Source organism: Pelodiscus sinensis, chromosome 24 (genome assembly GCF_049634645.1).
Source record: "Pelodiscus sinensis isolate JC-2024 chromosome 24, ASM4963464v1, whole genome shotgun sequence".
Taxonomy (NCBI): domain Eukaryota; kingdom Metazoa; phylum Chordata; order Testudines; family Trionychidae; genus Pelodiscus; species Pelodiscus sinensis.
Window position 1 is genome coordinate 2,678,637 of NC_134734.1, and position 26,837 is coordinate 2,705,473.

The 26,837-nt window shown below is 55.0% G+C and overlaps 2 protein-coding genes and 2 pseudogenes across 2 annotated transcripts; all 4 read right to left on the reverse strand.

Moving 5' to 3' along the window:
• Window positions 1-8,727: 8,727 nt before the first annotated feature.
• On the reverse strand, window positions 8,728-9,790 carry LOC142819694 (putative G-protein coupled receptor 33; annotated as a pseudogene).
• Window positions 9,791-12,813: 3,023 nt separating this feature from the next.
• Window positions 12,814-14,376, reverse strand: LOC102457658 (putative G-protein coupled receptor 33). Its single transcript, XM_075907819.1, has one exon. It carries the CDS (start codon window positions 14,216-14,218, stop codon window positions 13,181-13,183), a length of 1,038 nt encoding a protein of 345 aa, XP_075763934.1. The 5' UTR covers window positions 14,219-14,376; the 3' UTR covers window positions 12,814-13,180.
• Window positions 14,377-21,492: 7,116 nt separating this feature from the next.
• On the reverse strand, window positions 21,493-24,159 carry LOC142819695 (putative G-protein coupled receptor 33; annotated as a pseudogene).
• A 301-nt stretch (window positions 24,160-24,460) lies between these two features.
• Window positions 24,461-25,763, reverse strand: LOC142819645 (putative G-protein coupled receptor 33). The gene has a single exon (XM_075908036.1). The coding sequence runs from the start codon at window positions 25,758-25,760 to the stop codon at window positions 24,726-24,728; it is 1,035 nt and encodes a 344-aa protein (XP_075764151.1). The 5' UTR covers window positions 25,761-25,763; the 3' UTR covers window positions 24,461-24,725.
• Window positions 25,764-26,837: the final 1,074 nt, after the last annotated feature.

Here is a 26,837-nt window from a genome sequence, read left to right on the forward strand (position 1 = left end):
CCTGACACTGCCTGTGACTGGATACCAGGTACTGTTAACCCCTGGAACTCCCCACAACTGGATACCAGGCACAATTAAACCCTGACACTGCCTGTGACTGGATACCAGGTGCGGTTAACCCCTGGAACTCCCCACAACTGGATACCAGGCACAATTAAACCCTGACACTGCCTGTGACTGGATACCAGGTGCGGTTAACCCCTGGAACTCCCCACAACTGGATACCAGGCACAATTAAACCCTGACACTGCCTGTGACTGGATACCAGGTGCGGTTAACCCCTGGAACTCCCCACAACTGGATACCAGGCACAATTAACCCCTGACACAGCCTGTGACTGGATACCAGGTACAGTTAACCCCTGGAACTCCCCACAACTGGATACCAGGCACAATTAACCCCTGACACTGCCTGTGACTGGATACCAGGTGCGGTTAACCCCTGGAACTCCCCACAATTGGATACCAGGCACAATTAACCCCTGACATGCCTGTGACTGGATACCAGGTACTGTTAACCCCTGGAACTCCCCACAACTGGATACCAGGCACAATTAAACCCTGACACTGCCTGTGACTGGATACCAGGTACCGTTAACCCCTGGAACTCTCCACAACTGGTTACCAGGCGCAGATAACCCCAGACACTGCCCACAACTGGATACTGGGGATGATTAATCCCTAGCACTGCCCACTTCTGGCTATCAGGGACGGTTAACCTCTGGCACTCTCCACAATTGGATTCCAGGTGTGGTTAATCCCTGGCACTCCCTGCTACTGCATATGGGAGATGGTTAACCTCTGGTACTCCCCGCGACTGGATACTTGGTGTGGTTAACCCATGGGACCCTCCACCACTGGATTCGAGCAGAGTTGGCCCAAGGGTCTCTGTACAAGGGTGCCTGCTACCTTAGTGCCACCTTGTGGCCAGAGGCCACTCGCAGGGCCTACCTCACTGCTGGCACTCGTGTCTGGCAGCTGGCTAGGGACAAGAGGCCAGTGAAGGGGGGAAGAGAAGGGGGGAATTGTGCACCAGGTTGGACACAGACCCAGGCAGAGGACATGGCCTGCCTCGGATCTGGACAATAGGCTGGCTCAGGGGTGGGAATGGGCTGTGGGGCTGGTCCCCGCTCAGGGTCACCACGACCAGGGGAGCCTCTGCACACGCCAGTGTCCAGAAGAACAGAGGCTGAGAACCAGGTGGGAACAAGTGGCCGACCGACAGTCTCCTCACCTGCAGTCCCAGCCCCCGGAGGTCCAGCCCTCCCCTCCCCTGCCCAGATCCTGGCAAAGAAGAAAACCCAGAGCTGGGAATGGACTTCCCCTCCCCCTGCACTGCCTTGGGGTCGACAGCGTTGTCAGGGCAGGGCCGAGAAGGGAGGGACCCCAGAAGCTGGAGAAGGGGGCAGACAGGGGTACAGGGACCCTCGTGCCCCCGCCAAGGAAGATCAGCGTCTCTTTTGCCACCACAGGACAGAACCCAAGCAGCCGGGCTGCCAGACCCTCTCCCTTGCTCTAACCCATAGACACCACTGTCCTCACAGAACTGGGTCAGAACCCAGGAGTCCTGCCCCCGGGTTCTCCCTGCTGGGATCTAGACTGCTCGGCCTCTTAGATCCCTGCCAGGAGCCTGCGTCCGGTTCCAATGCCCCCAGTCCCGGGGGCAGCGATAGACCAGGGAGGGGGCAGAAACGAGCCACAGGAATGATGAAGCTGTGGGAGACCTGCTGTACGTGCTGCCTGTGCTTACAGGGGCATGTAGTGTGTGGGCGCTGCCTGGCCAGCCTGCCAGGTTTAACTAGGCCCTGGCAGAGGGGATGAAAGCACCCCTGACCCTTTGGGTACCTCCGATGGGCTTTCGGCACCTGCCCACAGCCTCTTCCAGCCTGGTGTGGGCAGGGGAGCATCCGGCTGCCAGAGTCCGTGGTTGCAACGGTCCCAGGGCGCCCACGCTTCTCGCCGGCCCCATAACAAAGCGTGTGCTTGGCCTGGTGTCCTACCTTGGAGCGACTCTTCAGTCCCCCGGCTGCATCACATGCGTCAGGATGGGCAATGCCTGGGTCATGACCAGGGTTGGCCAGCACCTGGGGACTAAAGGTTAACTTTGTTCCTGTGCCTAGCCAGGTAGTGGACAGCCAATAGAAATGAAGGTAGGAATTGCAAACCGAGACACGGGAATTTTGGGTTTTTCCCTCCTTTCTCTCTGAGCGGCTCTCTAGATAGATGCTGAGGGAGACAGAAGACATGTCTCTCTCCAAGAAAAAGACTCATCATAACGTATAAATTAGGTTAAGTCTAGATAAATCTGTCAGGGTTTAGTGTTTTCTGGTTTGGGAATTTGGATCAGATGTCTGTGCTGTTAGGAATTGGTTTTCCTCTCTTTTGTGACCAAGTCCTGAGCCCATGGGGGTCCCCCGTCCAAAGTATATAAAGTGGTGGCTCTTACCATTCCAACTATCCTTGCAATTCTGATATTATTTTGATATTAAAAGTTCTTTCTTTATTTTAATTTAACCTGGTATTGGTTCATTTCTGTGTCCTAGAGACTCTGTCTGTGGATATCTGCATGCCCCTGGCTAGGAACAGCAACCGCAGTCTGCAGGGTGTGTTTTCTCTTTTCTTTTTCAAGCTCTTTGGGGAAAGGAGGTTGGGATGCCCCTGGGATTGGGTTCAAGTGTCCACCCCTGGTTGTGGGTTCAAAAGCACTTAATGGTGGCAGCGGATTCCCCAAAGTCCGGATATTAGGATTGTGCGGGGATGTTTTGTACCAAAGCCTGTGGAGATCAGGTTGGGGGGTGTTTCGGGGGCCCCCACTTCTGCATTCATTGTGCCAGAGTAAGGAACAGCCTTGAGAGCCAGTCAGACCCCGGCCTGGTTCCACAGCTAACGGGGGCCAGTCTCAGCCCCTCTGGAACGTCCCGTCTGCAGCCCAGTCCCAGGCTCGCTGAGCAATCTGTCCCACAAGGCCCAGCACAGTGCCCGTCTGGTGGGCTCCAGCCCCTCTGGGCTCCCTCCATTTGCCCCTGCCCTGGAATTTTTCAGGGCTCCCTCCCTGGGAGTGAGGCCTTCGTCCTCTCAGGTCCTATCCAGCCTCTGCCCTCCTGGGGGCCAGTAACCGAGTTCGGTTCCCTCTTTTCAAGTTCATCCAAAGTCCCCATAGGGGGGTGGAATCCAGGTCCCCCCACTGTGCCAAACCCCAGCCCAGGGCCCTATAGACCTCAGCCACCTGCCTTGTCCCATTCAACACACCCAGTCGTGGCTACAATCCCCTGGGTCCCCAGCATGTTCGTCAGCTGGGACCCGCATCACACCATCCCCAGTAGCACTGCTCTGTCCAAGGTCCTGTTGCTTCCAGCCACACCCCTCCAACTCCAGCGAGAAACCCTCCTGTGCTCTGCACTGCAGCGCCTTTTATATGGGCCTGCTTGGCCCCCATTGGCTGCTCTCTGCAGCTCTCCCATTGGCTGCTTCCCTCACAGCCACTTGAGGCAGCTTGGAGGATCCTTTTCCTTGAGCTTTTCTGAGGCAAAGCTATGAGACCTCTAGCAAGAAATCTCAGGGCCTAGTCTACCCAGCCACACACTGTAATGGGGTGTAATGGGGCAAGACCCTAAGCCCATAGAGAGGTCCTCCAGGAGGCTAGAGAGGCCCTGAAGTAACCGGCCAATCAGGAGTCGGGAAGGACTATAAGAGAAGCTGTAGACTCAGGTCTGCTCAGTTGCAGCCCAGTCCTGAAGGGAGATGGTTAAAAGGGCTGGTGGAACCAGACACAGCTCGGAGTGGGGAGCTGCCGGGACACTGTCTCCAGGAGGAGAAGCCCTGGAGGCTCCGCTCTCCTCCTCAGAGGGGAAAGAGATGGAACCTGGACTGGAGTCGGACACTCGGCGGAGGGCACCGGTCTGGGCCCTGTTAGAGATGCACCCTGGCAGGGGGCTGCGAACACCCCCGCGGCGTGGGACTCGGACGGAGGGGTGAACAGCCGCAAGGCTTTTTTAAGACTCCCACTGACTGAAGCAGGGCTGGAGCCCGCCTGCGGCCGAGTGGGGGTGATCCTGGGAGGGGAGTGCCCCCCCATCACACACTGCTACAGACACTGGCTCTGGGAAGAGAAGCATTTTATTTCCCTTTGGCCTGAGACCTGGAGTGCTACATGGCTCCCCCGTGTGGACACGGTCTGAGACTGAGGGACTCCAGCGCTGTGGCTTAACACAGAGACAGTGAAGTGGGATTTGCTCCCGGTCTGTCAGCACCGCCGCAGGGGGCTGGCCTGTTACATGCTCCGCCCCATCTGGTCTGTAAGAGCCTGGCTTCCACCTTCCCTGCTTTGATCCCCCAGATGCTTGACCAGCACCTAGCGGATTCAGACCCCAGGAGAGGAGGGGCCTGCTGGTTTCCTTTCATGGGGGCAGAGGGGAGTCCCACAACCTGGAGAGATCCCCAGCTCACAACACAGGATGATCCACCAATGATGCAACTCCAAGGCAAGGACTGGGGAACCTAGTGGGTAGAACAGAGGAGGAGGGAGGTTGAGAATCAAGACTCCTGGGTTGGAACTGAGATTGAGCGTTATAAATAGGGAATTTCTCATCTATAAAGTCACCCTCTGACATCAGTCCAGCCCTCTGCATTGCATCCCATAGGTTAATCCTACAAATATCCTGTGTCAGGAAGACCTGCGGCTTCACCTCAGTAATCCCCTCTGGCAGGAGCCCCACCTGTGAACTCCAGAGGCGGGGAGTCCCGCAGGTTAACCCTGACACTAGCACATGTCTGGTAGCGAGCCTAATGGGAATGCAGAGCCAGTGTGGAGAGAGCCAGGGAGAAAGTGAGTATTTGTCCAGCAGAGAGGCCGTGTGTCCCCCCCATCCTCCCATGTGCTCACTTCACTCCCTTTATCTTTCAATCTTCACACCCTGTACCCGGCTGCTGTCGGACCCAGAGAATGCAAACCACGAATGGAAACAATAATGAACCGTCCACCACGGCTGGAAATCCCCCAGTGACTGGCCAGCGCATAAAGCAAAACTGAGGCTGCAGCACGGCCCAGCCGGACTCCTTAGCCTGGGTGGGCTCAGACGGCCCTGTCACCTGCCACCTCTCCGAGGGAGCCACGTGGCCAAAGAGACTGGGGCTCTGGCCTGGTTCCTAAGGGCGGCCGTGTCCTTCACCAGCAAAGCAAAGGAATGTCTCAATTCCGGATGAGGCCTCTCTCCGTTCTTCAGCTTCCAAAAGAGAATCACTCGGAACCCCGCTGTTTCTACAACTTCCCCATATCTAGATGTAGAATCATTTCAATAAAGCATTTCAATGTTAAAAGGAAAATGTACGTTTGCCTTTTATTTTCCAAAACAACCGGAATGAGTAAGGACCCAAGCGACGCCGGGTAAGTCTCCTAGCTGATCGTATTTAGCAAATCGGAACTTTTACATTGGTACCCTACATGACACATCTGGTACATTTCCCGGCAACTGCTAAATATTGGCATGCAAAAGATTAGAAATGGCCCCCCATATTCCATACAGTGGCACAGTTACTAGCTCAGATGTTACCATGTCACTAGCCTGAAGTGTTCACAGGCTGTTGATTTCTGCAGAGCTGCCCTGCTTTCTCCTGGGCACACCTTGGAATAATTGTTCATTAGTACTGCTTGTTTCCACAGCTTTGGGAGCCTCAGTCTTAACCCAGGACCCTGCCACACCAGGGCACTGTACAAACATGCTAAAAATATAGTCCCTGTCCCAGAGAGTTCACAATCTAAGCAGAAATAATGAATACAGAACTGGGTTGGGATGCAGTTGATCTGGGATTGTTCCTAGTTCTCCCACTGCTGAGTGATTTTGGCCAAGTGATTTCCCTGATCTCTGCCTCAGTTTCCCCATGTGCAAAAACTGGGATACTGCCACTAATCACCTTGGTAAAATTCATTCAACTCTACAGATGACAAGCACTAGAGAAAAACTAGATGTAGTTACAATAATACCCAGGCTCTTATCTAATATATTACACCTACTGGATTTTCAACCATTTGGAAATCTAGAACCACATTTAACCTTCTAGTCACCAATCTGGAACTGGCTGGATTCTATGTGAACACAACTCTAGACTCCAGTGATGTCCTGGATCCAGTCAGGGATCTAACACCCAAGGACTTGGAGTTTGAACACGAGAGACTTAGAATAAATGAGATTCCAGAGCCAGTTAGTGACGGAGAACCCAAGCAATTCAGCTTAGAACACAGTGAGAGCTCTGGTGCCAGTTAAAGGTGCCACTGATGACTGTCTGAGATCAGAAATACTGATAGATCTAGAAGCCAGGGGAATCTGGAGAGAGCTGTGAATTTAGAAGCCAGGAACCATCAGGGCTTATGAACAGTAAGACACCTGGAACCCAACAGGTGGAATGAGGAGTAACGGTAGTTCGAACTAGGAAGCCTAGTTCGAACTACCTAGTTCGTGCCCCATGTAGCCGCGCTGCACGGGGTTCGAACCAGTGGGGTTTTAAAAATGGCGGCTCCCCGCTTATGCAAATGAAGCCCGGGAAATTCAAATCCCGGGCTTCATTTGCAAGTGCGGTATGCCTACATTACCCTCCTAGTTCGAACTAGGAGGGTAGTGTAGACATACCCTTAGTTCTCAGTGGCACCAGATCAGTAGCCTTGTCCAGCATCGTGTTTGCCTTAGGTCTCCCGCAGTGTTCTAACCCCCTGTTGACACTAGAACTCTTCAATTCACAAGGGGTAAGAGAAGCCGACAGGAGCGTTTGCTTCCATCCACCTCCAGTTGTGGGGACAGCACTGAAGGTCAAATGAAGGTACATCGACTCCTGCTACTCAATTAACGAAGATGGAGTGGTGTTTCCTGAGTCGACATTTTAGGTAAGTACAGAGAAGGCCTGAGTCTGCCAAAAGCCTCTACATAAATAAATGGCAAAGATTTGCCCATGTAGCTGTGCGTATTTTTCTGGTTTTTCCTAAAGTCTTTGAGAAAAATTACACCCTGGAGCCACCAAAATTTGTTACGAGAAGCCCTGCTCTAGACTGATTACTGCCCTAGAACAGTTACTGCTCTAGACCAATTACCACCCTAGACCGATAACTGCTCTACGGTTCCAGGTGGTGGAGACCCCAGTGCCAATTCCTCATCCTGCTTCTCCCATCTGGAGCAACGTCTCTGCAAACTGACACTTGGAGCGAAGGGCTGGCCGACCATCAGAGCCGAGGCCGTGGTCCAGAGGGCGTCACAAGCCAGCAAACTCACTGGTGCTGCAAGGAACTCAGAAGTCCTACATCAGAGGTGTAGTGAGGGAGAGTGGGAGGAGCGGGCAGTTGTCCCCGGGTGCCGGACTGGGATGGGAGCACAGCAGCTGGGAGGAGCTGGCCATGTGCTGCCTCCCTGAACACTCTTGGAGCCGAGGCAGCTGAGCTGCAGCCACTTTAAAAGTCAGATTAACTTACCCTTCTGGTTCCTCTGGTTCCTGGCTCTGTGGGAGGGGGATTTGGTTGGGCTGCACACATCCCGCCTCTCCCCACAGCCTCAGCAGCCTCCCTGGCTGACCCAGGACCAGCCCCTTTGCAGATCCCAGCAAGCAGGCGCCCAGCGACACTGTGGGACCCAGCTCGGCCTGCAGCCACGTGTGTGGACATGTCCTGCCGCCTGCTTCCCAAAGAGACTTCCGGGCCCATCTCACCACAGCAGGGGGTTGCACAAGACCAGTGTCATCACGAAAGTGGGAGTGGGGGGGGTCCTAGCAGGGTTGACCCTCCGCCTCTGCTGGAGGTGTCACAGCAAGAGCTACAGCGCTCCCCGGCCACCGCCAAGGCACAGCCCAGGAGTTCTGGCTCCAACCCAGTGTCCCCTGGAAGCCGGGCTTCTCCAGAGAGATTCCAACACTGCCCCACAGCGAGGTTTGTGTTTCTCCTGGTGGTGCACATGCCCTGGCGCATGTCGCAAAATGTATTCCGCACATGGATGGGAACAATCTGCACATGGCTGGATAATATGAGAGGGAATGTTGCTCCAAGCCCTGCCTTGCTCTGACCACTTTTCCAATTTTTCACACCCAACTGCGGCATGAATTTTGTTTCCTGGGACACGTCACCACCATATGGGGATTGCAGCAAACTCTCTGGCTAAATGTGGCGACAAGGGGTGAGGGTGGGGACAAGTTGTTCTGAGTGGGGAAGGGGGCTCAGGGCTGGGGCAAAGAGTTTCAAACCAGTTCCAGAGTGTGAGGTTCTGGCACGTCCCAGGAATCGAGAACCCAAGTGACTCTACCAGGCTGTGACACAGAATGAAAGTTGGAATCCTTGGGGGATCTGCCCGCAGTGATGTATCTGGAATACAGGAGAGCTATACAGTTCAAAAGCATTTTGACATCTAAAACAACTTGCGGTCCTAGAGTCAGTTTAATATAGAACTCACAGGAGCATAAAGAGTTTAAAACTACTTATGCAGATGGCCGAAAACCATTCTAGAACCAAACAGGAATCCAGAACATTCAGGACACTAAGGGGGTAAGGATACGCCAACGGGCCTAGAACACTGTTTAGAGCCTGCTATAAATCTATAGCCAGTCAGAAATCTAGTTGAGATTGGTCCTGCGTTGAGCAGGCGGCTGGACTTGATGACCTCCTAAGGTCTATTCCAGCTCTCTGATTTATTGTTCTAATCTAGACCCTAAGGAATGATTGCAATACCTAGAACCCCATAAAGCTAAGGTCAGCAGGTGTCTAGAACTTGCCCAGCCCCAAGTTTTTTCTATACTTCCATGCAGTCAGTTTCTCGCTGGGTCCTCCCATGGGAATGAGGCCCCAACCCATCGCTGTCGAGATCCTCGTAAAACGCTGCTTTGATCACAGAGAGCAGGGACGCCCTGAGGACCTGCTGGAACGTCTGCCCCACAAAGAGGTAGAGGACGGGCGTGAAGCAGACGTTGGCGCAGAACATGATGACACCAAGGAGCTGGAAGGTGGCAGTTAATGACTTGGGCCCCTCAGTGAAGAGCATCAGGCCGTAGTAGAGGTGGTAGGGCAGCCAGCCGAAGACGAAGGACACCACCGCTGCCACCATGACTTTGAAGGGTTTCCCGCTCCTGGCCAGTCCCTTCTCCTTCATTGTCAGGCCCATCCGGACGTAGCATCCTGCAATGACGCAGAGGGGCAGCAGGAAGCCCAGCAGGAGCCGGCTCATGAACAGCACAAGGTGTATGTGCTCCTTCCAGGCATCTCCAGCCTGGTCTCCAGTGCCAGTGTAATAATTTGTACAAGCAACTCTACCATCCCCCAACAATCTGGTCTCCTGGAAAGCCAGGTAGGGAGCACTGAGGGCCAAGGAGACCAGCCACGCCCCTGCAACCAGCTTCTTGGCCTGGCGCACGGTGCGGTGATGCTGGGACCAGACAGGGTGGCAGGTGAAGGTGTAGCGGTCCAGGCTGATGAGGGCGAGGAGGAAGACTGAAGAAAACATGCCCAGTTGGGTGCAGGCACTGAAGAGTTTGCACATGGCCGTGCCGAAGGCCCAATGGAAACCCATCAGGATGTAGATGATGAAGAAGGGGATCAGCAGGATGAAGAGGAGAGAACAGGAAACCAGATGGAGGAACCAGAGCGTGGTCACCGTCCTCTTCATCTTCCACCCCAACACCCACAGGTACAGACCGTTCCCCACAAGACCCACCAGGACAGTGGGGAACAGAAGCCCAGCTGAGGCCAGCTGAACATCCTTCGTGGGTATGGGGGACTGGCTAGAATTTGTCCAGGTGACAGGTGGGAAGGTCCCGTTGCCTTGCTCCATCATGGCCTGGGGAGAGTCACAAGAGATATTAGACAGGGAAACAGAAGATGAGACAGGAGCGTGGAAAAAGAGGTTGGGAGAAATAACAGAGCAGACAAGGAATGCACCAGGACACCCAGTATCTGGGCTGTCAGTCCCAATTTCTGAGCAGAGCCAGTGGAACTCACTTCCACAAGATAGTGCTACAACCAACAGGGGGAGCTTTATGCTTTAGTAGTGTGCAAGGAGGGAGGAGACAGTGGTAGAACAGGTCAGCACTAAGAACGTCATGTGACTGTGACGGGGCGGGGACAGGCTGACTCAGAAGGATGGGGAATGGGATGCAGGGCCCTTTCGCACCAGAGGGCGCTGGATCTGTCTCCAGTGAGGAGACACAAGTGGCAGTGGGGGAGGACTAGGTTGGATATTAGGAAAAACTCTTTCCCTAGGAGGACGGTGAAGCACTGGGCTGGGTTCCCTAGGGAGGGGGTGGAATCTCCAGCCCTCAAGATTTTAAAGTCTCGGCTTGACAAAGCCCTGGCCGGGTTGATTTAGTTGGGATTGGTCCTGCCTAGGGCAGGGGGCTGGACTTGATGACCTGCTGAGGTCTCCTCCAGCTCTATGGTTCTATGAATCCAAGATTCTATGACTCACTGGCCCAAACAGGTGGGAACTGGCCGTGGTAACGCCCTGAGTGCTGGAGCTGGTACCCATGGAACTCCCTGCAGCAACAGGAAAAAATCCATTTGTCCCACACCCCGTCCCTTGGGCTCCTCTGCCTGCTGCTGCTGCACGCTGACTTCTGAGAATAGACAGGAGGCTTCCCTCCCCACTTCTCACACAGGAAGCCTCAATACACCGAGCTATTTCTAGTCCTCAGTGGTGCTGCGAGCCGTGCAGTAAATCGGACCTTGGGGTTCTCTTGCATGGCATCCCCACAGACTGTAAGGTTGGTCTCCCTTCTATGGGGCAGAATTGTCTAATGGTTAGAGGGCCTGGCAGCCAGGACTCCCAGGTTCCAACCTTACCTCTGGGAAGGGGCGGAGGCGGCAGGTCAGAAATCCTAGGTAGTGGGAGAATTTGCTGAAATGTGAGACACTGCCACTCACACAACACACATCTCACTTGCAAACTCTGACTCCCAGGACCAATGATAAGTCCACTGAATGCCAGTGGCAGGGAGTTCCACGAGTTAACCCCCAAAAGCGCTAGTGCATAGGAGTTCCACAGGTTAACCCATGCTGAACACTAGTGGCAGGAAGTTCCACACCTTAACCCCACTGAGCACCACTGGCAGGGAGTCCCAAGACTAACCCCACTGAAAGCCAGTGGTAAGTAATCACAGAGACTAACCCCGCTGAAAGCCAGTGGCAGGGAGTTCCACAGACTGATCTTGCTGCAAGCTAGTGGCAAGGAATCCCACTGGTTTCCCCTGACAACAGCAAAAAACCACAGATCCTAGGAGGCCTTATCATGGAAATTCCCCTTTAGACCCAACCAGGGGCCCTCTGTCCTTTTCTCAACTCACCAGGGTAGCAAGCTGCGGACCCACGGAGCCAGCGCAGAGAGAGCCTCTGATGGGGTGTTTGCCCAGCAAAGCATCCGAGAGTCTGTCCCCTGCCTGTGTGGTGAGTTCACTCCCCTTTGCTCTGTGTCTTCTACACGCCCCGCCCCCAGCTGCTGTGCAAACCATAAACAGAACTGAACACCGGACAGTCTGACACAAACCACCACGCAAGCAACAGCCACTGTTTCCAAACACGTGAGACAGGGCCCCAGGGGGGCAGCCTGGGACCGTGGGTATGCTGGGCCCCCTGCCTCTCCAGCCTGAGCTGGCTTCCCAGGCTTTGCTAGTGACCAGCAGCAAACCCCCGCAGGCCCTGCGGTCACTCAGAGCCCCAGGCAGTTCTGGGGAGTAGAGAGTTTGAGTGAGTCTGGGCAGTCGTTATTTCGCAATAGCCGGAGTGTGGACGCCCTGGTGCTGCTGTTTCAAAATAACGAGTTTGAAATGAGCCTCCTTCCCTGAGGAGAGCTAGAGAACAGATTTCGATGTGATGGGCTCGTGGATGTTCCACTTATGCCTTCGAAAGAAGGGGGCTTGTTCCGAAATAACTCCTATGGTTCCTGGCTTTGCGGGAGGGGGATTTGGTTGGGCTGCACACATCCCGCCTCTCCCCACAGCCTCAGCAGCCTCCCTGGCTGACCTAGGACCAGCCCCTTTGCAGATCCCAGCAAGCAGGCGGCCAGCGACACTGTGGGACCCAGCTCGGCCTGCAGCCGTGCATGTGGACGTATCCCTCTGCCTGCTTCCCAAAGAGACTTCCGGGCCCATCTCGCTGCAGCAGGGGGTTGCACAAGACCAGTGTCATCGCAAAAGTGGAAGTGGGGGGGTCCTTACAGAGTTCACCCTCCACCTGTGCTGGAGGTGTCACAGCAAGAGCTACAGCGCTCCCCGGCCACCGCCAAGGCACAGCCCAGGAGTTCTGGCTCCAACCCAGTGTCCCCTGGAAGCCGGGCTTCTCCAGAGAGATTCCAACACTGCCCCACAGCGAGGTTTGTGTTTCTCCTGGTGGTGCACATGCCCCAGCGCACATTGGAAAATGTATTCCGCACATGGATGGGAACAATCTGCACATGGCTGGATAATATGAGAGGGAATGTTGCTCCAAGCCCTGCCTTGCTCTGACCACTCTGCCAATTTTTCACACCCAACTGCGGCATGAATTTTGTTTCCTGGGACACGTCACCACCATATGGGGATTGCAGCAAACTCTCTGGCTAAACGTGGCGACAAGGGGTGAGGGTGGGGACAAGTTGTTCTGAGTGGGGGAGGGGGCTCAGGGCTGGGGCAAAGAGTTTCAAACCAGTTCCAGAGTGTGAGGTTCTGGCACGTCCCAGGAATCGAGAACCCAAGCGACTCTACCAGGCTGTGACACAGTATGAAAGTTGGAATCCTTGGGGGATCTGCCCACAGTGATGTATCCGGAATACAGGAGAGCTATACAGTTCAAAAGCATTTTGACATCTAAAACAACTTGCGGTCCTAGAGTCAGTTTAATATAGAACTCACAGGAGCATAAAGAGTTTTAAACTACTTATGCAGATGGCCGAAAACCATTCTAGAACCAAACAGGAATCCAGAACCTTCAGGACACTAAGGGGGTAAGGATACGCCAACGTGCCTAGAACACAAGACTGTTTAGAGCCTGCTATAAATCTATAGCCAGTCAGAAATCTAGTTGAGATTGGTCCTACGTTGAGCAGGCGGCTGGACTTGATGACCTCCTAAGGTCTATTCCAGCTCTCTGATTTATTGTTCTAATCTAGACCCTAAGGAATGATTGCAATACCTAGAACCCCATAAAGCTAAGGTCAGCAGGTGTCTAGAACTTGCCCAGCCCCAAGTTTTTTCTATACTTCCATGCAGTCAGTTTCTCGCTGGGTCCTCCCATGGGAATGAGGCCCCAACCCATCGCTGTCGAGATCCTCGTAAAATGCTGCTCTGACCAGAGAGATCAGGGATGCTCTGAAGACCTGCTGGAACGTCTGCCCCACAAAGAGGTAGAGGATGGGTGTGAAGCAGATGTTGGCACAGAACATGATGACACAAATGAGCTGGAAGGTGGCAGTTAATGACTTGGGCCCCTCAATGAAGAGCATCAGGCCATAGTAGAGGTGGTAGGGCAGCCAGCCGAAGACGAAGGACACCACTGCTGCCACCATGACTTTGAAGGGCTTCCCGCTGCGGGCCAGTCCCTTCTCCTTCATTGTCAGGCCCATCCGGACGTAGCATCCTGCAATGACGCAGAGGGGCAGAAGGAAGCCCAGCAGGAGCCGGCTCATGAACAGCACGAGGTACATGTGCTCCTTCCAGGCATCTCCACCCTGGTCTCCAGTGCCAGTGTAATAATTTGTGCAAGTGACTCTGCCGTTCCCCAACAATCTGGTCTCCTGGAAAGCCAGATAGGGAGCACTGAGGGATAAGGAGACCAGCCACGCCCCTGCAACCAGCTTCTTGGCCTTGCGCACGGTGCGATGATGCTGGGACCAGACAGGGTGGCAGGTGCCGGTGTAGCGGTCCAGGCTGATGAGGGCGAGGAGGAAGACGGAGGAGAACATGCCCAGGTGGATGCAGGCACTGATGAGTTTGCACATGGCCGTGCCAAGGACCCAGTGGAAACCCATCAGGATGTAGATGATGAAGAAGGGGATCAGCAGGGTGAAGAGGAGAGAACAGGAAACCAGATGGAGGAACCAGAGCGTGGTCACCGTCCTCTTCATCTTCCACCCCAACACCCACAGGTACAGACCGTTCCCCACAAGACCCACCAGGACAGTGGGGAACAGAAGCCCGGCTGAGGCCAGCTGAACATCCTTCGTGGGTACGGGGGACTGGCTGGAATTTGTCCAGGTTACAGGTGGGAGGGTCCCGTTGCCTTGCTCCATCATGGCCTGGGGAGAGTCACAAGAGGGATTAGACAGGGAAACGGAAGATGAGACAGGAGCGTGGAAAAAGAGGTTGGGAGAAATAACAGAGCAGACAAGGAATGCACCAGGACACCCAGTATCTGGGCTGTCAGTCCCAATTTCTGAGCAGAGCCAGTGGAACTCACTGCCACAAGATAGTGCTACAACCAACAGGGGGAGCTGTATGCTTTAGTAGTGTGGAAGGAGGGAGGAGACAGTGGTAGAACAGGTCAGCACTAAGAACGTCATGTGACTGTGACGGGGCGGGGACAGGCTGACTCAGAAGGATGGGGAATGGGATGCAGGGCCCTTTCGCACCAGAGGGCGCTGGATCTGTCTCCAGTGAGGAGACACAAGTGGAAGTGGGGGAGGACTAGGTTGGATATTAGGAAAAACTATTTCCCTAGGAGGATGGTGAAGCACTGGGCTGGGTTCCCTAGGGAGGGGGTGGAATCTCCAGCCCTCAAGATTTTAAAGTCTCGGCTTGACAAAGCCCTGGCCGGGTTGATTTAGTTGGGATTGGTCCTGCCTAGGGCAGGGGGCTGGACTTGATGACCTGCTGAGGTCTCCTCCAGCTCTATGGTTCTATGAATCCAAGATTCTATGACTCACTGGCCCAAACAGGTGGGAATTGGCCGTGGTAACGTCCTGAGTGCTGGAGCTGGTACCCATGGAACTCCCTGCAGCAACAGGAAAAAATCCATTTGTCCCACACCCCGTCCCTTGGGCTCCTCTGCCAGCTGCTGCTGCACGCTGACTTCTGAGAATAGACAGGAGGCTTCCCTCCCCACTTCTCACACAGGAAGCCTCAATACACTGAGCTGTTTCTAGTCCTCAGTGGTGCTGCAAGCCGTGCAGTAAATCGGACCTTGGGGTTCTCTTGCATGGCATCCCCACAGACTGTAAGGTTGGTCTCCCTTCAATGGGGCAGAATTGTCTAATGGTTAGAGGGCCTGGCAGCCAGGACTCCCAGGTTCCAACCTTACCTCTGGGAAGGGGCGGAGGCGGCAGGTCAGAAATCCTAGGTAGTGGGAGAATTTGCTGAAATGTGAGACACTTGCAAACTCTGACTCCCAGGCCCAATGATAAGTCCACTGAATGCCAGTGGCAGGGAGTTCCACGAGTTAATCCTCTAAAGCACTAGTGCATAGGAGTTCCACAGGTTAACCCATGCTGAACACTAGTGGCAGGAAGTTCCACACCTTAACCCCACTGAGCACCACTGGCAGGGAGTCCCAAGACTAACCCCACTGAAAGCCAGTGGTAAGGAATCCCAGAGACTAACCCCGCTGAAAGCCAGTGGCAGGGAGTTCCACAGACTGATCTTGCTCCAAGCCAGCGGCAAGGAATCCCACTGGTTTCCTTTGACAACAGCAAAAAAAAAACCAGGTCTTAGGAGGCCTTATCATGGAAATTCCCCTTTAGACCCAACCAGGGGCCCTCTGTCCTTGTCTCAACTCACCAGAGTAGCAGTTTGCGGAGCCACGGAGCCAGCGCAGAGAGAGCCTCTGATGGGGTGTGTTTGCCCAGCAAAGCATCCGAGAGTCTGTCCCCTGCCTGTGTGGTGAGTTCACTCCCCTTTGCTCTGTGTCTTCTACACACTCCGCCCCCAGCTGCTGTGCAAACCATAAACAGAAATGAACACCGGACAGTCTGACACAAACCACCACGCAAGCAACAGCCACTGTTTCCAAACACATGGGACAGGGCCCCTGGGTGGCAGCCTGGGACCGTGGGTATGCTGGGCCCCCTGCCTCTCCAGCCTGAGCTGGCTTCCCAGGCTTTGCTAGGGACCAGCAGCAAACCCCCGCAGGCCCTGCGGTCACTCAGAGCCCCAGGCAGCGCAGGGGAGTAGAGAGTTCGAGTGAGTCCGGGGAGTTGTTATTTCGCAATAGCCGGAGTGTGGACGCCCCGGTGCTGCTGTTTCAAAATAACGAGTTCGAAATGAGCCTCCTTCCCTGAGGAGAGCCGGAGAGCAGATTTTGACGTGACGGGCTCGGGCTCGGGATGTTCCACTTATGCCTTCGAAAGAAGGGGGCTTCTTCCGAAATAACTTCCTAGTGGGGACCAGGGTTCAGCGTCACGTCCCCCTTCTCCCTTGTAGCTGCCGATTGAGTTGACTCAGGTTGTTCTCACACTTTGAAACTTCTTCAAACGGTGTGAAGGGGGCGGGTCTAAGTCTGTTCATCACTGGGTGAGGGTGATGATTGGGGATTCGACAGGCGCTCACATGAGTGAATTAGGGAATCAAGAGTGACGCAATGGATCCGCGTATTTACATCCCCGCTAAGACATCAAGGTGAACCTGGGTTGGTCCATTGCTCACTTGCAGCCCGGATTGGGGGGTCCAGGCAGAGCGAGTATCTGCAATAAAGGTGCCTTCTTCCTCCACTGCCTCTGCCTGTTCTTTCCATCAGTGTCCTCAGGTTTTCAGTGCCGTGGGGGCCTGCAACACAGGTGGGGTAGGGGGCTGGTGGAGCCTGGGACCCCTGGGTGTAATTCCATTCCTGTAGCGCATGTGCCTGGAGGACACGGATCACAAGGCCTGTCTGGGGGTGTCCCTGAGTCCCCTGGCAGGACTGAGTGATTCCCTCGATGTGGCCTCATTGCGCTGTAGCACCCTTGCTGGACAACAGCAGGTGATGGTTAAATCCCGGGCTTGATTTGCAATTCCCAATGCCTACATCTGCAGTCCTAGTTCGAATTAGGCCGCAAGTTTAGACATACCCTAGGGGTTAACTTTGTCCCTGTGCCTAGCCAGGTAGCAGACAGACAATAGAAATGCAGAAAGGAATTTCAAACCAAGACAAAGGAATTTTGGGGTTTTCCCTCCTTTGACTCTGAGACAAGTTGCTCTCTAGATTCCGAGGGAGACAGAAGACATGTCTCTCTCCAAGAAAAAGACTCGTCATAACGTGTAAGTTGGGTAAAGTCTAGATAAATCTGTCAGGGTTTAGTGTTTTCTGGTTTGGGAATTTGGATCTGATGTCTGTGCTGTTAGGAATTGGTTTTCCTCTCTTTTGTGACCAAGTCCTGAGCCCATAGGCTCTCCCCCCCTCCCCCCCGAGTATATTAATTGGTGGCTCTTACCATCTAGCCATTCCAACTATCCTTGCAATTCTGATATTATTTTGATATTAAAAGTTCTTTCTTTATTTTAATTTAACCTGGTATTGGTTCACTTCTGTGTCCTGGAGACTCATGCACCTGGCTAGGGACAGCAACCGCAGACTGCAGGGTGTGTTTTCTCTTTTCTTTTTCAAGCTCTTTGGGGAAAGGAGGTTGGGATGCCCCTGGGGTTGGGTTCAAGTGTCCACCCCTGGTTGTGGGTTCAAAAATACTTGATGGTGGCAGCGGATTCCCCAAAGTCCAGGTATTAGGATTGTGCGGGGACGTTTTGTACCAAAGCCTGTGGAGATCAGGTTAGGGGGTGTTTTGGGGGCCCCCACTTCTGCATTCATCATGCCAGAGTAAGGAACAGCCTTGTGAGCCTGTCAGACCCTGGCCTGGTTCTGCAGCTAACGGGGGCCAGTCTCAGCCCCTCTGGAACGTCCGTCTGCAGCCCAGTCCCAGGCTCGCTGAGCAATCTGTCCCACAAGGCCCAGCACAGCGCCCGTCTGGTGGGCTCCAGCCCCTCTGGGCTCCCCCCTCCATTTGCTCCCTCCCTGGGGTGAGGCCTTCGCCCTCTCAGGTCCTGTCAGGCCTCTGCCCTCCTGGGGGCCAGTAACAGAGTTCGTTTCCCTCTTTTCAAGTTCATCCAAAGTCCTCATGGGGGGGTAGAATCCAGGTCCCCCCACTGCGCCAAACCCCAGCCCAGGGCCCTATAGACCTCAGCCACCTGCCTAGTTGCGTTCCACACACCCAGTCGTGGCTACAATTCCCTGTGGCCCCAGCATGTTCCTCAGCCGGGATCCGCATCTCACCATCCCCAGCAGCACTGCTCTGTCCAAGGTCCTGTTGCTTCCAACCACCCCTATCCAGCTCCAGGGAGAAACCCTCCTGTGCTCTGCACTGCAGCACCTTTTATATGGGCCTGCTTGGCCCCCATTGGCTGCTGTCTGCAGCTCTCCCATTGGCTGCTTGCCTCACAGCCACTTGAGGCAGCTTGGAGGATCCATTTCCTTGAGCTTTTCTGAGGCAAAGCCACGAGGCTTCTAGCAAGAAATCACAGGGCCTACTCTACCCAGCCACACACTGTACTGGGGTGTACTGGGGCTAGGCGCTAAGGCCATAGAGAGGTCCTCCAGGAGGCTAGAGAGGCCCTGGAGTAACTGGCCAATCAGGAACTGGGGAGGACTATAAGAGAATCTGCAGGCTCAGGTCTGCTCAGTTGCAGTCCAGTCCTGAAGGGAGATGGTTAAAAGGGCTGGTGGAACCAGACACAGCTCGGAGTGGGGAGCTGCCGGGTCACTGTCTCCAGGAGGAGAAACCCTGGTGGCTCCGCTCTCCTCCTCAGAGGGGAAAGAGATGGAACCTGGACTGGAGTCGGACACCTGGCAGAGGGCACCGGGCTGGGCCCTATTAGACGTCCAGCCCGGCAGGGGGCTGTGAACACCCCTGCGGCGTGGGACTGGGCTGGAGGGGTGAACAGCCGCAAGGCTTTTTAAAGATTGAAGCAGGGCCGCTGTGGGGGTGCTCGCAGGAGGGGAGTGCTCCCCCTCCCCCCCCCGGCACACACGCCCACAGACACTGGCTCTGGGAAGGGAAGCGTTTTATTTCCCTTTGGCCTGAGACCTGGAGTGCTACACGGCGCCCCCGTGTGGACACGGTCTGAGACTGAGGGACTCCAGCATTGTGGCTTAACACAGAGACAATGAAGTGGGATTTGCTCCCCATCTGTCAGCATCGCCGCAGGGGGCTGGCCTGTTACATGCTCTGCCCCATCTGGTCTGTAAGATCCTGGCTTCCAACCTCCCTGCTTTGCTACCCCCAATGCTTGACCAGCACCTCACGGATTCACACAGAGCCCAAGGAGAGGCAGGGCCTGTGACTTGCTGAAGTCCTTTCATGGGGGCAGAGGGGTGTCTCACAGCCTGGAGAGATCCCCAGCTCACAACACAGGATGACCCACAAATGATGCAACTCCTAGCCAAGGACTGGGGAGCCTAGTGGTTAGAGCAGAGGAGGAGGGTGGTTGGGAATCAAGACTCCTGGGCAGGAACCTGACTCTGACCAGGGACAGAGATTGAGCATTATAAATAGGGAACGTCTCATCTCATTGACTGTAAGTCACCCTCTGACATCAGTCCAGCCCTCTGCATTGCATCCCATAGGTTAATCCTACAAATATCCTGTGTCAGGATTTTTCAACCATTTGGAAATCTAGAACCACAATTAACCTTCTAGCCACCAATCTGGAACTGGTTAGATTCTATGTGGTTTGAACTAGACTCTGATGTCCTGGATCTGGTCAGGAATCTAAAACCCAAGGACATGGAGTTTGAACACAATGAGAGACTTCGAATGAATGAGATTCCAGAGCCAGCTAGTGATGGAGAAACCAAGTGACTCAGGATAGAACAGTGAGAGCTCTGGTGCCATTGAAGGGTGCCACTGATGACTGTCTGAGATTGGAAATACTGATAGATCTAGAACCCGGGGGAATCTGGAGATAGCTGTGAATCTGGAATCCAGGAACACTCTGGATTTATGAACATTGAGACACCTGGAACCCACTAGGACTTAGGAACATTGGGGATCTAACGATGAATGGGGGATGCCAAATTTTCAACTTCAGGGAAATTCAGATCATTCCGTCTTAAGTGGTCTAGAATTCTGACCCTTGTCTTACACTGGACACACAGGCACTGCTCTCGAGTTCGACAAACGGCTCCTTGACCAGGGTGAGAAGAGACATCCTGAAGAGCTACCACAGTGGTCCTCAACCTTTTGGGGCTGCTGGGCGCCTGGGGGTGGGGCTGCACGTGCGCCGGGCACTGGGGGCGGGGCCGTGTGTATGCCGCACGTCTGGGGGTGGGGCCGCACGTGCCTTGCGAGCAGGGCCAGCTCTAGGTTTTTTACCGTCTCAAGCAAAAAAAGGTTTGTCCACACACCGTTCTCCTCCCCCACCTTGCACACTGCTGCAGGACAGGCACTGAGGAAAGCGCCCCTTTCACCTTGCAGCTCTTTGACTCCCACCGCGCCCTCCGGCCAAACCCAGCCTACGTCCTGTCTCCCCTCCACCCACATGCCGACCCCCCAACCGCCACTCACCAAACTCAGTTTCCACCTCCTCTCCCCTCCCAGGCAAACTCTACCCCCCAGTGACTGGACGCAGTCTGCCCCCCCCTTCTATCCTCCACATGATCCACCCTGTGCCCTGTCTTCCCTCCCAGCCAAACCCCATCACTCCTCTCCTCTTCCCTCCCCCCTTGACCCAGTCCGCACCCCTCTCCCACGTCCCCCCACTGACCGAACTCCATCTCTTTTCCCGCTCCCCACCAAACCCTCCTGTCCCCTCCTCCCAGCACGTGCAGAAACTTCGGCGCACCCTGAGGAAAGGGTGAAAGTGGCACAGGTCCCCCTGCGGATGCACGTGGACACAGCCGGGAAACATAAAGGGCAAGGCCAGGGACACCTCTCCCCTCCACCCCCCAAATCTCTGAGCCGGGGCAGGCGAGGCCCCCTCCAGCAGAGCCTCACCGCCAGACCAACCAGACCGGGCTGCTGCGCCCCCCTGCACGTCGGGCTGAGCTGGCTGGTGCCAGTCAGAAGAGCGCAAATTATCCCCGGGCGCCGGAGTCTGCTTCATGGATGGGAGGCTCCCTCGGGCATTTCCCGCTCCGCTGCTGCTGGGTGCTGGGCACTGGAAGCTGCGCCGGGAAGGCAACTGGAGTGGCGCGTGGCCAGTGCTCCTGCCGGGGCCGCCCCGCCGCGACGCCCTCTCGCGCTCACTAGAGGGCGCACTTTTCTCCCTGGTGCCGGAGGAAGGCAGCCCTGGAACCATGATGTCATGGCGCCTCAGCCAATCACGCACCCAGCTTGCCCAGGGTGGCTCATTGCTGGCCCATCACTTGCTCCACTGCCCCGCCCGCTGCCTGGGGTGGGCACAGGGAGGCCCACGTCAGGCGGTAAGGGTTAGGAATTCAGGAGTTCTCCGCCCTCTCTCAGGGGCGGCCAGAATGCTGCCCCTGGCAATGTGCCACGCCAAGCATGTGCTTGGTTTGCTGGTGCCTAGAGCCGGCACCTGGCGGGTGCACATAAGTGCCCCGGTGGGCGCCATGGCGCCTGCGGGCACCGCGTTGGGGACCACTGAGCTACCAGAATGTCTCCCCCACAAACAGGTAGAGGATGGGGGTGAAACAAGCATTGAAGCAGGATGTGACAGTGTAAATGACCAAGACGGCACCTGTCACCGACTCTGGTACATTCCTGTAGAGCTTCAATCCACGGTAGGGCAGCCAGCCAAGGAAGAAGGAAGCCACTGCGGCCACCATCACACTGAAAGCTTGCCAGCCCAACCCAGCCTCTTCTCCTTCATCTTCAACCCCACCCGGCTGTAGCATCCTGCCATAGTGCAGAAGGGCAGCAGGAAGCCCAGCAGAAACCAGATCACAAAGATGGCCAGATGGATCTGTCTCCCCAGATCCAGCATCTCAGCTCTGTTTCAGTCTTCGGAAAGAGCATAGTTGTTGATGCAGGCGATCCTGCCCCCTTCCACCATGCGGGTCTCCCAGAAAGCCAGGTAGGGAGCACTGAGAGCAAAGGAGACCAGCCACACATCCACAGCCAGCTTTCCAGCCCAGCAAAAGGTGCGGTAGTTCTGAGACCAGATGGGATGGTGAGTGAGGATGTAGCGGTCCAGGCTGATGAGGGTGAGCAGGAAGACACAGGAGAACATGGCTCGAGAGATGCAGGTGTAGAGTAGTTAGCACGTGGCCATGCCGAAGACTCAGTGGAAACCCAGGAGAACGTAGACACTAGTGGAACACACAGGTTAGAAGTTGAGAACTAAAAAGTTGCCCAGACTTAGGAAGAGCTGAAAACTTGGCGACTTATTTGTTCCTAGAACCCTGATATTTCTGAAACCTGGTGGGTTCTAGGTATCTCACTGATTATAAACCCTGCAGTGTCCCTGGGTTCTAGAGTCCCTGCTCGCTCCATAATTCCATATGTTCTAGGTCTCTCCAATTTTTCAGTTGGTTATCAGTGGCACCAGATCAGTAGCCTTCTCCAGGATCGTGTTTGCCTTCGGTCTCCCGCTGTGTTCTAACCCTTGGTCCTCAATTCACAGAGCGTCAGGGAGGTCAACAGGAGTATTAGCACCCGTCCACCTCCACCTGTGGAGATTGCACCATAGGTGAAATTAAGGCACATCGACTCCTGCTGTGCAATTAACGACGATGGAGTGGTGTTTCTTGAGTCGACCTTCCAGGAAAGTACAGAAAAAGCCTGAGTCTTGCAACAGCCTCTACATAAATAAATGGCAATGATGTGGCCATGTAGGTGTGCATATTTCTCTGGTTTTCCTAAAGTCTTTGAGAAAAATTGCACCCTGGAGCCACCAAAATTAGTTGCAAGAAGCCCTGCCCTAGGCTGATTACTGCCCTAGTCCGATTATTGCTCTAGACCAACTACTGCACTAGACTGATTATTACTCTAGACTGATTATTGCTGTACACTACCGAGTGATGGAGACCCTAGTGCCAATTCCTCAGCCTGCTTCTCCTGTCTGGAGCAACAGCTTTGCAAACTGACGCTTGGAGCAAAGGGCTGGCCGACCATCTGAGCCAAGGTCATGGTCCGGGGCGGTCTCCAGCCAGTACACTCACTGGTGCTGCTAGGAACTCAGAAGTCCTACATCAGAGGTGTAATGGGGGAGAGCGGGGTGGGGGAGGAAGTTGTCCCTGGGCAACACGCTAGGGGGGTGCCAGGATGGGGTGAGAGCGGAGCAGCGAGTTGGGAGGAGCTGGCCATGTGCTGCCTCCCTGAACACACTGCCGGGCCGGGCGGCAGGAGTGGCCACTTAAAAGTTGGATTCACTTATCTGTCTGCTTCCTCTGGTGCCTGGCGCTGCGGGAGGGGGATTTGGTTGGGCTGCTGGAGCTCTCCCTGGTGTGGTGCAGCTCAGCTCCGTGCAAGGTCGGGTCCCACCTCTGTGTGATGTTCACTTCCCCTTCCGAGCTGGGCGGAAGGACCAGGGCCCATCTCAGTTCCCATCACAGCATTTCCCAAACAGCTCTGCACACGTCAGATGGTCACGGCAGTTCCTGGAACTCAGCTTCCCCCTCAGCAGCTCCCGGAGCCGGCCCGGAGCCCAGATCCCTCCTCAGCTGTTTTTCAAGCCAGCCTTGGCCTGTGCACATCCTGCCTCTCCTCATGGCCTCAGCAGCCTCCTGGGCTAATCTAGGACCAGCCCTTTTGTAGACCCCAGCAAGCTGGTGGACAGCAGCACCGTGGGACCCAGCTCGGCCTCCAGCCGCGTGTGTGGACGTGTCCTGCCACCGGCTTGCAAACGAGACGTCCAGGCCCATCTCACTGCAGCAGAGATGGCACAAGACGAGTGTCACCGAGAAAGCAGCGGGAGGACGGTGTTGCAGGGGGGGCTTCTAGCAGAGTTCACCCTCCGCCTGTGCTGGGAGAGTCACAGCAAGAGCTACACCGCTCCCCTGCCACCGCCAAGGCACAGCCCAGGAGTTCTGGCTCCAAGCCAGTGTCCCCTGGAAGCCGGGCCTCTCAGGAGAGATTCCAACACTGCCCCACAGCGAGGTGTTTCTCCTGGTGGTGCACATACCCCGGCGCATAGAGCAACATTCATTCCACACATGGATGGGAACAATCTGCACATGGCTGGGAAAGATGAGAAGGAACGTTGCTCCAAGCCCCACCTTGCTCTAATCACTCTTCTGATTTTTCACACCCAGCTGCAGCATGAATTTTGTTACGTGGGACATGTCACTGCCGTACGGTGGCACATAGCACATTCTCGGGGTGAGGGTGGGGGCAAGGGGTTCTGAGTGTGGGAGGGAGCTCAGGGCTGGGAGCAGACTGTTTCAAACCAGTTACAGAGTCTGAGGTCCTGGCACTATCCAGAAATCTAGAACCCAAGCGACTCCAGCAGGCTCTGACATACAATGAAAGTTGGAATCCTTGGGGGATCGGTGTACAGTGATGTATCTGGAATACATGGGAGTTTATGCAGTTTGAACACATTTTGGCATCTAAAATGACACACAGTTCTAGAGTTAGTTTAATATAGAACTCATGGGAGCATATAAAGTTTAAAACTACTTACGCACATGGCCCAAAATCATTCTAGAACCAAAGAGGGATCTGTCAGTCCCCGTAATACACGAGATTCCAGGATCTAGAACCCTCCAGATTCTAGGGGGATTAGGATGTGCCAAGGTGCTTAGAACACAAGACTATCTAGAGCCAACTCTGAATCCAGACCCAAGGAACTATTCAAGCTAGAAAATGTCGAAATACCTAGAATCGCATGAAACTAATGTCACTAGGTAGCAAGAACTAGCCCAGCCCCAAGTTTTTTCTATACTTCCGTGCCGTCAGTTTCTCTCTGGTTCCTCCCAGTGGAATTGGGTCCCAACCCATTGCTGTCGAGATCCTCGTAAAACGCTGCTTTGATCACAGAGATCAGGGATGCCCTGAGGACCTGCTGGAACGTCTGCCCCACAAAGAGGTAGAGGACGGGTGTGAAGCAGAAGTTGATGCAGAACATGATGACACAAATGAGCTCTAAAGCATCAGTCAGTGACTTCGGCTCCTCTTTGAAGAGCGTCAGGCCGTAGTAGAGGTGGTAGGGCAGCCAGCCGAAGAAGAAGGACACCACCGCTGCCACCATGACTTTGAAGGGCTTCCCACTCCGGGCCAGCCCCTTCTCCTTCATTGTCAGGCCCATCCGGACATAGAATCCTGCAATGACGCAGAGGGGCAGCAGGAAGCCCAGCAGGAGCCGGCTCATGAACAGCACGAGGTGTATGTGCTCCTTCCAGGCATCTCCACCCTGGTCTCTGGAGACATTGTAATAATTTCCACAAGCGACTCTGCCATCCTCCAATATGCTGGTCTCTTGGAAAGCCAGGTAGGGAGCACTGAGGGCCAAGGAGACCAGCCACGCCCCTGCAACCAGCTTCCAGGCCCAGCGCACGGTGCGGTGATGCTGGGACCAGAAAGGGCGGCAGATGATGGAATAGCGGTCCAGGCTGATGAGGGCGAGGAGGAAGACGGAGGAGAACATGACCAAGTGGGTGCAGGCACTGATGAGTTTGCACATGGCCGTGCCGAGGACCCAGTGGAAACCCATTAGGGTGTAGACGATGAAGAAGGGGATCTGCAGGGTGAAGAGGAGAGAACAGGAGACCAGGTGGAGGAACCAGAGCGTGGTCACCGTCCTCCTCATCTTCCACCCCAGCACCCACAGGTACAGACCGTTCCCCACCACACCCACCAGGAAGATGGAGAACAGCAACCCTGCTGAGACCAGCTGAACGTCATTCGTGGGTGCTAGGGACTGGCTAGAATTTGCCCAGGTTACAGACGGGAGGGTCCCGTTGCCTTGCTCCATTATGCCCTGGGGAGACACATAAGAGAGATTAGACAAGGCAACAGAAGATGAGACAGGGGCTTGGAGGAAGAGGTTGGGAGAAATAACCAAGTGGGCAAGGAATGCACCAGGACACCCTCTGGTCCTCTGGAATTTCTCTAGGTTTTCCAGGCTGGCAGTCCCAGTTTCTGGGCAAACCCAGTGGAACTCACCGCTGCAAGATACCGCTACAGCCAGTAGGGGGAGATGAATGCCTTAGGAGAGTGGAAAGTTGGGGACGGGAGAGACAGTCTTAGTACAGGTCAACACTAAGACCACCAATGACTGTGATGGGGACGGGGAGGGGACAAGCTGACTCAGAGGGGAAGGGAATAGGAGGCCCGGCCTTTCCCCACCGGGGGTGCTGGATCTGTCTCCAGTGCGGGGACTCACTGGCCCAAGCAAGTGGGAATTGGCCGTGGTGAGCACTGCCTGCAGGAGCTGGTGCCTGCGGAACTCCCTGCAGCGAGGAGAAAAAATCCATTCATCCCACAGCCCATCCCTTGGGCTCCTCTGCGGGCCGCTGCTGCTCCCTCCCCACTTCTCACACAGGAAGCCTCAATCCACCGAGCTGTTTTCAGCCCTCAGAGGTGCTATGAGCTGTGCCATGCACCAGGGACCTTTGGGGTTGTCTGGCACAGCATCCCCATACCCTTGTTAGATTGGCATCCCCTGTGCAGGGCAGAAAGACCTAATGGTTAGAGGGCCTGGGAGCCAGGAATCCCAGGTTCCAGCCCTACCTCTGGGTAGAGTTTGGTAAATAGAAAACACCTCATCTGCTTAGGGTAAAATGGGAGAAAGTGTCGTCCACACCACACATCTCACTTGAAAACTACTCAGTCCCCATGATAACCCCACTGAATGCCAGTGGTGGGGAGTTCCACAGCTTAACCCCACTGAACACCAGTGGCAGGAAGTTCCACGGATTAACCCCATGGAGTGCCAGTGGCAGGGAGTCCCACAGGTTAACCCACTGAAAGCCAGTGGAAAGGAATTCCAGAGAGTAACTCTACTGAAAGCCAGAGGCAGGGAGTCCCACAGGTTAACCCACTGAAAGCC

What these genes read in the sequence shown, in the direction of transcription:
- LOC142819645 (XM_075908036.1), bottom strand. Translation starts at nt 25,760, where the DNA reads ATGGAGCAAGGCAACGGGACCCTCCCGTCTGTAACCTGGGCAAATTCT.
- LOC102457658 (XM_075907819.1), bottom strand. Translation starts at nt 14,218, where the DNA reads ATGATGGAGCAAGGCAACGGGACCCTCCCACCTGTAACCTGGACAAAT.